Source organism: Octopus bimaculoides, chromosome 27 (genome assembly GCF_001194135.2).
Source record: "Octopus bimaculoides isolate UCB-OBI-ISO-001 chromosome 27, ASM119413v2, whole genome shotgun sequence".
In the NCBI taxonomy this organism is placed as follows: domain Eukaryota; kingdom Metazoa; phylum Mollusca; class Cephalopoda; order Octopoda; family Octopodidae; genus Octopus; species Octopus bimaculoides.
Window position 1 is genome coordinate 20814476 of NC_069007.1, and position 11837 is coordinate 20826312.

The 11837-nt window shown below is 37.7% G+C and overlaps 2 protein-coding genes across 4 annotated transcripts in view; one reads left to right on the plus strand and one right to left on the minus strand.

Annotated features, from left to right (window-relative positions):
- Positions 1 to 2315, minus strand: part of LOC106871005 (nuclear cap-binding protein subunit 2B) — an 11012-nt gene extending 8697 nt beyond the window's left edge. Inside the window, exons 1-2 of one of the 3 annotated variants that reach the window (XM_052977304.1) lie at positions 2194 to 2315; positions 1581 to 1682 (exon numbers count right to left, since the gene is read on the minus strand). In XM_052977304.1, coding sequence (XP_052833264.1) covers positions 1581 to 1661 — 81 coding nt within the window. In that variant the 5' untranslated portion in view covers positions 1662 to 1682; positions 2194 to 2315. Of the gene's footprint in view, positions 1 to 1580; positions 1768 to 2193 lie in introns of those variants that run through there. The other 2 variants (XM_014917260.2, XM_014917259.2) reach the window with 2 other exon arrangements.
- A 6604-nt stretch (positions 2316 to 8919) lies between these two features.
- On the plus strand, positions 8920 to 11832 carry LOC106870980 (GPI mannosyltransferase 4; the record flags this gene model as incomplete). The annotated part of the gene is made up of 3 exons (XM_052977163.1): positions 8920 to 8944; positions 9046 to 9198; positions 9962 to 11832. Coding segments are annotated over exons 1-3 (2034 nt in total), but the record flags the coding sequence as incomplete, so codon positions are not given.
- Between the last annotated feature and the right edge of the window lie 5 nt (positions 11833 to 11837).

Sequence of the window (11837 nt, forward strand, 5' to 3'; positions counted from 1 at the left end):
TCCCCCCCCCCCAACATCACTTGACAACCGATGCTGGTGTGTTTACGTCCCTGTAACTTAGCGGTTCGGCAAAAAGTGACCGATAGAATAAGCACTAGGCTTCCAAAGAATAAGTCCTGGGGTCGATTTGCTCGACTAAAGGCGGTGCTCCAGCATGGCCGCAGTCAAATGAGTGAAACAAGTAAAAGAGTAAAGAGATAGCTACAGAGATTAATGGTTGCTGGTCAAGCTCCAGCTCGAGTAGAATTATGCTCAAAGGCATTCCAGCCATGACCATCCTGTATGTTTTCCTTTACAGAGGCAATGTATTCATATCTACAACATCTAATGTAGCATTTCTATATATTATAGCATTCTTTGGAGCACCACCTTGAGATAAGGAACTAATTGCACAACAATAAAAAGATAAACTTCATCAATTAACCCCGCCTAAACCGACTTTTAATGGCTTTCTTATCTGGACCGTATGCAAGGGATTCCAGAAACTCAAATCCCAATTTTTCAGTGTATCGGCTCTCTTTTTGCCAAACCGCTACGTTACGGGGACGTAAACACACCGAGCGATGGTGGGGAGACAAACACAGACACACAAACATATACATGCATATATACATATATATATATTTATATATATATAGGACAGGCTTCTTTCAGTTTCCCTTTGCCCAAGGTGCCACGCAATGGGACTGAACCCGGAACCATGTGGTTGGGTAGCAAGCTTCTTTCACCACACAGCCACGCCAGAGCTGACTTCAAATTTTGGACACAAGGCCATCTGCTCCGAGGGGAAGAGGTAAGTCAGTACACCGACCCTAGAACATAACAGCTCTTTATTTTATTGAAATGAAAAGCAAAACCAACTTCGAGCTGAATTTGAACCTGGATAGTAGAGTCGGAAGAAATACTACTAAGCTTTGCGTACAATAAAAACAATAATATCTCAAATTTTGGCTCATGGCAACAAACTGAGGAGCTAAACTCCAGGGCGAAGGTAAAGAATACGCACACCACCCGTTTTTCGGACTAACCCAAAGTCCCGAAAACGGGTGGCGTACGTATTCTTTATCTCTGCCGACTCCAGGACTCGACTGTTCATTTTATCGATCCCTGAAAGGACGAAAGGCGAAATCGACTTCGGCAGTATTTGAACTCAGAACGTACTAACTCTGCCTAATTTTTGGCACACGGGTAGCTGCTATAGAAGAGGAGAGGGTAAGTCGATTACGTCCACCTCTATACTTGACTGGTACTTTATTTTATCGACCCTGAAAGGAAGAAATGTAAAGCCGACCTCGGCGATGTTCGAACTAACGTAAAAGAACTGGAATTCAAATGCTACAAAGCATTTTACTTTCGAATTTACACACAAAGCCTGAAATTCTGTGGCGAAGGGGGCTAGTCGATTATCGAACTGGTACTTTACTTTATCGACCCTGAAAAAGGGAAGCCGACCTCGGCAGAATTTGAACTCGGAATGTAAGAATAACGGTTTCAAATACGAACATAAACATAATCTAAAAAAAGGTGAAAAAAAATACGGGTTTCGTTTTAAAACCTAAGAAATATAATTAGAATAATACCTTGAAGTGTTGGTCCCTATAGGATCCGAGCGCTATGGCACCAATTGGCTTTCTCTTCTCACCAAACATGCTGGCGTTCATGATGAAATCCTTCGACTGTGACTGAAAAAGAGAGAGAGAGAGAGGAAGGGAGAAGCTTGTCTTTTAGATATTCTGTACGAGGATTATCATTATTATTATTCACTGCGGGACCGTTTATCCGTTTATCCGGCTTCCAGAAATCCGGAAACACTGCGTAATATTACCTGCAATATATTGAACCTTGTTTTGAGTACACATGCCCTTGTTTTTGAAATGAGTTAATTTGCATACAGGGTTTATATATAGTTTCGTTTTTTCCCTTTTTTAAAAGTGGATTGATAAAGATTAAACATACTGTTTTAGAAGTGTATTAATTTGCATCTGTGTCTGTTAAATAAAATAATGCTTTACTTGGGGATGGCCATATTTTGACAATTAAACACATGCATTAAATATTTGGCTTTCATTTCAGCTTTATTACAAACATTTTCGTTGAAAATAACATTCTTTATTTTTTTTCATTCAATTTTCACGGTGCTGCATGATAATATATTTTAAAAAAATTAAATAGCTTAATAAACATCAAACTAACCTTGCTTCAGATGTGTATAAATTTTTAAATATGTAAAATACAATTTATATCTATATTTTTCATAGTTTATTTTTTTGTATTGTAAGACTATCTTCAGAAAACCAGAAAATTCAGAAATCCGGTTCACTTCCGGTCCCAAGCTTTCCGGATGTTTGGTCCGATACTGTATATATTTTGATCCGTTAAACACGTGCACTTCAAAAATTATGATGTTTCTCTTTTTCTTGGTCAAACTCTAATGACTACCAGAGACGACATTCCAAACGTGAGCATCCCACATTTTATTCAGACGTCATAATCTAATATAGTCCCTTCCTCCCCCACCTTTTTTTAATATCTTGTTTTGAAGATTTGGCTGCTATTTCTAGCATTTGAATCGAATATAATTTGCACAAGGGTAACTTTTAGTTATGATGTTGCTGTTTTATTTGGTCAAACTTTGGTTATTACCAGAGACATTCCAAACGTGACCATCCTTCATTTTATTCAATGTGTTCTTCCTATTCTCCTTCCACATTTTTTTTCTTTGGAAATAAGTTGTTTTGGCTGCTATTTCTAGCATGTAGAGCGTTCACTCAGAAGCCCTCTCGTTCAATCGAATTTACATACACGGGTAATCTGCAGTATGGACGCGCTACTGCTAGAAATAGCAGCCAAATTTGCCGTAAAACCCACTGTTTGAAATAATTAATGCCATTTTAGGTCAGATCATGAAATCTGGAATTCAATTTGGCTGAATTCTGATATAAGCAACCCATATAACCCCTCATAACGTATATATTTGCGGGGAATTTACACAAAATCTTTGCAAATTTGTGTTCTACATACCGGAATTCATACGACTATACAAAAATTAAAGAAAAAATTTTTCTACCCCTCGTAAAATCTTTTTGGAATTTTTCTAAAAATCAGAATTTAAAATACGGATAGTTCGAATTTTTTGCTTCAATTTCACAATGGACCGCCCGTGGGTGCATCATTAGGGCATATATGGGGTGCCGTAATTTCTACAGGGGTAACCTTATATATGGCCGTGCTATCTGCTAGAAATAGCAACCAGATCTGCTGTAAAACACACTGTTTAAAATAATAAATGCGGTTTTAAGATAGATAATGATGTCTGGTATTCAATGTATGTCTTGAAATAAATTGGAAAAGACAATATTGTCATATTCAAAAGATCACCGAATGCTTTGATCATAGGGGTTTACCTGTGGTTAAACGATAATACGTTTTCGTTATTTACCCAAGCAAAATAATGGAAATAATGTGTAGTTAATAATAAAAGTATGATTTCTGTACAGTTTCACTTAAAATTTTCGAATATGGAAATGTAACAATAAACGCAATATACCCAACACATACATCAGGGGTATAAATGAAATTATTCACGTATAATTTATTGTACCTGGTCATTATTTGAATATAATTTCATAGAATTAAAAAAACTGAAACGGAAACAGTGAAACGTTCATGATTTCTGTTATAAAATATATAAAGACGAAATATTTTAAATAACTGTAGGCCTATATCGAAATCAGTCTATGTATTTATATAAAATAAAAAAGTAGAGTCGAGATTATTCAAACGATATAGATATAATAATTTATTGTGCATTATGAACGGACACACTAGGCAGTTGCCCGGAGGTCTTGGAGCCCAATTCTGATCTTGTGGCCTGCTGTTCATCAATAAATTCTATAAGGTCCAGTGTATTGATTTGCCTGGGCACCACTGCGATGGCGACCCTGGTTGCGACCAATTTTTCCGTGCTGATTATTATTAAACTGAAGATTTGCTCTAGCATGGCCTCAGTCCAATAACTGAAACTAGTAAAAGAATTGACTAGATGCCTTTGTCTGTTATAAATTGAATTTAGCTAGATCTTGATGAGAAAGGAATTTATGAAAACTAAATACATTTCGTTATTTCCGTTTCGGTTTTTGGCATTACACCCTAAAAATATTTCCCTTTTGTTTCAATGCATTACGAAAATAGGCAACAAACTTGAAACCTGAGAGAAAACGTTCTTAGACAAATGGTAAGGAATCCCCGAGGTGACATTTCTGTAAACGTTTAAGGTATTGTTGTTTTAGGTTTGGTTGTAGCGTGATGTGAAACGTATTTTGCTAAAACTAAATACATTTCGTTGTTTCCATTTCGGTTTTTCGTATTACGTCTTAAAATTATTTTTACTTTCGTTTCCGAAAGTAGAAGACAACCTTGAAACCGTTGAGAAGACGTTCTTAGACAAATGGTAAGAGGAATTCCTGAGGTGATGTGTTTGTAAAAGTTAAAAGCGCTTTTGCTTTATTTTCTAACCATGAAAAATGTCTCTCATTCTATATGCAAACATAATATATCTGTTCACACGTTTATTTGCTTATTCATTATTTAAATTTCTGTGCTAAAACTTACGTTATTGGGCGGAGTTTCCCAATAGATATCTCGATCCCGCTGAGAAAGAAAAGAGTAGTTTTTTTCTTCTGTGGGGTTTTATTCCCTACACTTTTTAATATCCCAGGTAAAAAAAAAAATTCCTCAAAATACTTTAATTTTCTCTATTTTTGCCCCCTTCTATAAGATTCCACATACACATGCACGCCCTGGGGGTACGGAACATCTGTTGTGAAACTCCTCCTCTTATTGAATACACATTATTTTGCTCGGATATTCCGCAGTAGAGTCCAGGTCTGTTCCACCTATAATCAAATATGTTCTAATTGTGACCACATCCCACTTCGAATATGCATCTGGGAACGCATTTTTTAAAACACTGATGTTAGTATTTAATACATCCCAGTTCAAGGCGGCGGCTGGCAGGGTCGTTACCCAGCCGAACAAAATGCTTAGCGTCAGTTCTTCCGACTTTACATTCTGAGTTCAAATGTCGCTGGGATCGACTTTACCTTTCATCCCTTTGAGGTCGATAAAATAAGTACCAGTCGATATATTCAACTTATCCCCTTCCTCGAATTTGTTGGCTTTGTTCCAAAATTCGAAAGCATTATGTCACGGTTATGTCTTAATTAAAACAGACCTGTGTTGGCCATAGGACAGCTTTGATCCAGAAGATCTGTTCGTATCAAAGGCGTTATTCAAACTACGACTTTCCCGATTTTTATCCAGATTTGGTCTATCTAGGAAAACAATCTCAAGTGCTAGTAACAGAGGAAACTATTTTCTCCCTAATAAAAACAGACCTACATTGGGTAAAAAATGTTCAAACTTCAAACCTCTGTAACATTTTTCTAAAATTTAGTCCAAACATGTGAACAATAACGTCTTGTTCAGGGCGAAAAATTACATCAATATACCAAATTTGAAAATATTCACTTAATTTTAAAATTACAAAAAGTGAAGCCAAAGAGAAAAGATCAGCTACAGTGTTTGTTCAAATATAGGCCAGCCCTAATCTAGCAGATTTATTATGATGAAAGATATTGTAGCTATACCCATTCCATCTGTCTTTTATTCAGACATAGTTATCATCATCATCGTTTAATGTCCATCTTCTATGCATGCATGGGTAGGATGGTTGACAGGAGCTGGCCAGATAGAAAAACTACCTTAGGCTACCGTGTCTGTTTTGGCAGGGATTTTACGGCTGGATGCCTTTCCTAACACAAACCACTCCACAGTGTGAACTCAGTGCTTTTTACTTGGCACTAGCACAAGTGAGGTTAGTTCTGGCATGATTTTTACAGCTGGATGCCCTTCCAAATATGCCAACCATGTTACAGTGTGGACTGGATGCTTTTAACACGGAACCAGCACTGGCAGGGTCACCGAGTAACTCACAAGACAAGAGATTTGAGGAGGGGAACTTGTGTCAGAGGATGAAAGGTTCGAGTATGACAAAGAGACAGAAGAAGGTGTCTTGCCATACATTAGAGGAGGTGATCCAGTCTCGGATGAGGAAAGGTTAGAGTGTAACAGAGAAATAGAGAGGCAAAAATAGTATATATATATAGGAAAACATTCTTTTATATTAAAGTATTAGTTATTTCCCCCTCCCCTTAGAAAAAAACAGCCCCTATATTGATTATAGACTTTGTTTAAATACAAGCCAGCCCTGATACAGCAGATCTAATAGGATCAAAGATTAGAAAATTACACGATCTGTGTCCTAATACCACACGATTTGTGTCGTATAGCCAGCTGGAGACGATGTCTCCTGGGGCTAAATTACAGCAACATTCGTCCTAAACCAGGACTGCCATGTTATGTTGGCAAACAATCTTTACTCCAAAGTACTGTTGCTGAATATCTCCCATTGTGAGATTTAAAAAATAGTAATTTTCTAATCTTTGGTTGCTTTTATATGCCACCAGCACAGGTGCCAGTTGCATGACATCATGTTACCGGCCTTCGCTTCGATCTAGATTGGTCTTCGTTTCGTTTTAATTCATTCTGCTTTTTTATCATAATCTAATTCGGGAGTTTTTTTAATATATGTCTAATACACTAGCGGTATTTCTTTCGTCTGCCGTTATGTTCTGAGTTCAAATTCCGCCGAGGTCGCCTTTGCCTTTCATCCTTTCGGGGACGATTTAAGAAGTACCAGTTACGCACTGAGATCGATGTAACCGACTTAATCCCTTTGTCTGTCCTTGTTTGTCCCCTCTATGTTTAGCCCCCCTGTAGGTAATAAAGAAATAAATATATATGTCTAATACTTTTATATTAGATCTAATATTTTTTAATAGTAAATATATTAACAGAACGTTTTAAAGAAATATGGACATTTAATGCAAAAATATCTTTCTCTTAAATGTGTTATTTTAACGAAAATAACAAAGAATTATGACAAGAGAAAATTCGAAGAGAAGGTTATGTTAAAAATGCTAAAAGAACGATAGGCAACCAATACGAAACGAAAAACGAAGTTTATAAATACATCTTTTAAATGTTTTAATATTAAAATCATCCATAAAAAATAATATTTTTATTTAAAATTATTCTCAAAGCAACAACAGCAAAACCAAGAAACACTTATCTGGAAAGTCATAATTAGAAGATAAAATATAATATAATTTAATTTCGTATGTAAATTCTATTGTTTGACCGTTAATATTCACTTCGAGACATGAAAATCTTTCTTCTAGATTAAATTAAATAGAATTTTTAATTAATTACTTTCAAAATTTTCAAAACATTTTTATTTATTTATTATTATCAATGAGAAAATAGTTTCATTACCGAAAAAAAAAAAATGTATTTGATTAATTGTATAATTGTATGTGAAATTTAAAGGTAAATTTTCTTTGACCAAAGTAAATATATATCAATGTATATATTTGCACAAATATTTAAAACATCACTATATGTAGTTTGTATTGTTTATCTCTGTGTGTGTATATATATGTGTGTGCTAGTGTTATTTATATATGTGTATGTGTGTGCTATTGTTATTCATATATGTGTGTGTCTGTCTATGTATGTGTGTTTGTACGTGTATATATTTGCATGTATGTAGCTAGTTGCCTAACTATCTCGATACATAGCTATGTGTATATATGTGTATACATCACTGTGTGTGTATATATATATATCGTGTTTGTTTACAGGCAAGTTACAAACGCATTCCTCGAGTCCTTTCTTCGTTCCAATTTGGTTCACTTGATCTATTCTGGGGTAAAATCAATTCTTCGATTTGGCATGCTGCCGGAGGTTTTTACGTTACAGTATTTTAAAATTTACAATAAATATATATTATTTGATATATATATATATATCCATTTATTGTTTTTATAATTTTATAATAATTAGTGATATTTAATATATATCAGTATAAATATTCTTAGAATTTTTTTTTTTAAATCTGAGGTCTCCTTTGGTCTTTTACTGCAAGTTTTGCGTAGATTACTTGTCTAATCATAATACTGGCCAAACTACTCGAAACTTGGAATAAATAACGAAAGGAACCTTTCGTCTAATGACATCAAAACCACACAAAACATCAATACTTTTAAACGAAAGCTAGAACGGTTTATTGCTAATGAGATCGAGAATGTTGTGTAAGGTCAAAATTTGTTGCTCCCACCCTTACACTGGGAATGGTAACAGACAGTCCTCTTGATTAGATTGAACCTTATTACCTATACTCAGGTGTCGATAAAGTAACAATTACGTTATTTTGTTCACAAAGGTGGAATTCCCCTTTAAACATCCTATTTAACACCTCGTAATTTTTCTTTTATTATTATTTTGGGGGATTTTAAGAAAACTTTTACAAATTTGTGTTCTGCACACGGGAATTCATACGATTTATCAATGAGAAACACCATCACGAGCCGTCACGGACATTGTGCACTCAGACAAATCTATGCTTTGCCCTCGTTAGCTTCGTTGATGACGGATGAACCCAGTTCTTGATTAACATAGATGTCTGCAGATTATTGCAGACCAAACTTCCCCCATTCACTACACAAGTGGCACATCTTCAAGCAGTTTTCTTAAATTCTGCATGGAAAGTGCTTGCTTTTTGAAAGTACCCATTCCGTCTTTTACTTCACCCCTTTGTTACCATATTTTGTTACCACACACACACACACACAAATACACATGCAGACGTATACACATATAAGGATACACATCATAGAAGAATAGAGTGAACTAAGCAGAGCGAGAGCACTTTCGAAGACGGAAGTGCAGCCTCCTGGCCTGTCCAACCCATGCCAGCATAGAAAGCAGACATTAAACAATGATGATGAATAGTCTGGTCGATCATATAATCATATGATATTGGGTAAAGCTTTGATAATATTGATATAATTGCCTGTGAATATTGTTTTGATATTAATGATATCATCAACTGATAATATTCTTTTTCTCTAATTCTTCCTCCAGGGTGCTGTATATTCTCTGACCATCCCTCAATGAACCACTCTCTGACCAAGCTATGGGCTGTGCTTGTTGCCTGCCGAATAATTTGGACCCTCTGGCCACAACAGGGGTACATCCACCCTGATGAGTTTTTCCAGTCGACTGAAATCGTTGTCGGTTAGTATAATGAAAGAATCATCCTTTGTATCTAAGTTTCCAAGTGATTTTTGCCTCTGTTTGTATGTGCAGACACACATGTGGCCTTATTGGTGCACGCATGGCTGTGTGGTTGAGAAGTTTACTTCCTAGCCATGTGGTCTTGGGTTCAGTCCCACTGTGCAGCACTTTGGGTGGGTGTCTTCTACGGTAGCTCTGTGATGACGAAAGCCTTGTGGGTGGATATGGTATTTGGAAACTGAAAGAAGCCCACTGTATATGTATGTATATATATATATATATATGTATCTATTTGTATATGTGTGTGTTTGTGTTTGTTCCCCACTACGATTTGATGACTGGTATTTGCTTACGTCCTTCTGACTAAGCAATTTGGCAAAAGAGACCAATAAAAAAAGTGCCAGATTTTCAAAATAAGAACTGGGGTCAATTTGTTCAACTAAATCCTTTAAGGTGGTGCTCCAGTGGATATGGGACCTGGGAGAAGCCTATCACAGTCACAGCTGAGTCGACGTAGGCTTAAATAATAAGCGTGGTGGGCAAAATGCTTGGCGGCATTTCACCCATCTTTCTGTTCTGACTCCAAATTCTGCCAAGGTCGACTTTGCGTTTCATCCATTCGGTGTCGATGCAATAAGTACCAGTTATACACTAGGGTCGACGTAATTGAGTCATCCCCACCTCCCCCAAGCTGCCCTTGTGGAAAAAAAAAATTTGAAATAATTATTATTATTATTATTATTATTTTTTTTTTTTTTTTTAGGTGACATACTCAATTTGGATGTGGAAAGAACATGGGAGTTCAACAACACGCAGCCCCTTCGAAGTATTTTCTTCCTACACCTGATTTACGGGTTGCCTGTGAGGTTACTCGCCTTTCTGCAGAAACTTGGTCTTTTCGAAATATCTCCATATCTGCTTATCGTCGTTCCTCGACTTGCAGTCACTGCTTTGATGTTCACCGTTGATGCAGTCTTGTGGAAGTCAAGTAAATGCCTGGGTATCAAACCCTGGTTTTCTCTCTGCCTTTACGCCAGTTCCTACGTGACTCTGACTTACTTGACCCGTACTCTCTCCAACACCATCGAATGTCTGCTCTTTGCGATCATCTTGTACATCGTCCTGCCGAAATTTGGCACCGGCTGCGGCGGTTCGAGCTCTTCACGTCGTACTAGAAAGCGACAGAGGCAGCAGAAAGAGGAACAGCAGAATCCGGTTTCCGTGGTGGACAATTCTGCTTCTGCCAAAGCAAACAAGAAAGCAGCCACTTCTGCAAAGTCTGCCAACGCTGTTGCTCCCTCCTCCGCAGCATCAGCGCCGACAAAGTCAGGAAAGGGCAAACAGAAAGGTAAAAAGACGAAAACGAACCCTGGCTCGAACACTGCACCACACGGGCAACAACAACAAAAGCAAAAACAGCAACAACAAAAACAACAACAACAAAAACAACAGCAACAAAAACAGCAAAAACAACAGCAGCAACAAAAACAGCAAAAACAACAGCAACAACAAAAACATTCACAGAAGCAACAAAAACAACACCACCAACAACAACAACAACAGCAACAACAAGTATTGAACTCGCAAAAAAATCACCAAACATTCAGTGAAACTGATTTTGTCAAGACTGAACTGTGTGTCTTGGCTTGCTGCTTCGTTGCCGGTACCTTCAACCGACCTACGTTTCCATTGTTTGCCGTGACACCAATTCTTGCATGGTTCTATTGCACTTGTCGCACCAAGCCTGCAACTCTAGTGAAAAACATGGCCCTGTTCGTGTTGTTCTCCTTGCCTGTGTGCATCGTCTTTGTCTGCGTCGACATGTTCTACTACCGGATCTCACCAACAGACTTCTTCAATGCACTCGATGACTGCATGCACCTCGGCGGGCCTGCCAGTGTGACTCTATGTGCATGGCGCGTACTAGCAACTCACGTTACTGTTACCCCATTCAACTTCCTCCTTTATAATACGCAGGTCACTAACCTCGCCGGACATGGGCTCCACCCATCCTATCTCCACGTCCTCATCAACATGCCCCTTCTTTACCATATTCTCTACATCCTTTTCTTCTACAATATTTACCAATGCTTTAGCCAGTCCACAAAGCTCCTCATCCCCTCTTGCGTGCTGTCTTTATTTGTCGTTGTACCCGTTACCATACTCTCAATTTTCCCTCACCAGGAACCTCGCTTCTTGCTGCCACTTCTACCATTACTCGTCCTCATTGGTGCGCTGGTGATCGAGCAATGCAAATGGAAGTATGCTATGCATTTGTGTAGTACTTGGGTGATTTCTAACCTTGTCCTGGCCTTCTTCTATGGGTTTCTTCATCAAGGTGGAGTGATTCCAAGCCTGATGACTGCTAAATACAACCAGATTTCACCGCCACTCGATTCCACTGGCATTTCCGCTCCGTGTGGAAGCAGCAGCAGCAGACAGGACCACCTTGTGTTCTACCACACATACATGGTACCGAAACACTTGTTGCTTAACCAACACGATAACATCACCTTGGTTACTCATGATCTGAGGGGGGGTGCCATGCCTCTGTTGACTGACCTCTTGCACAAACTGCTCTCTGACGACAACAACAAAAATAGTTACCATAGCAGCAAAAACAACGACGAGAACCTATT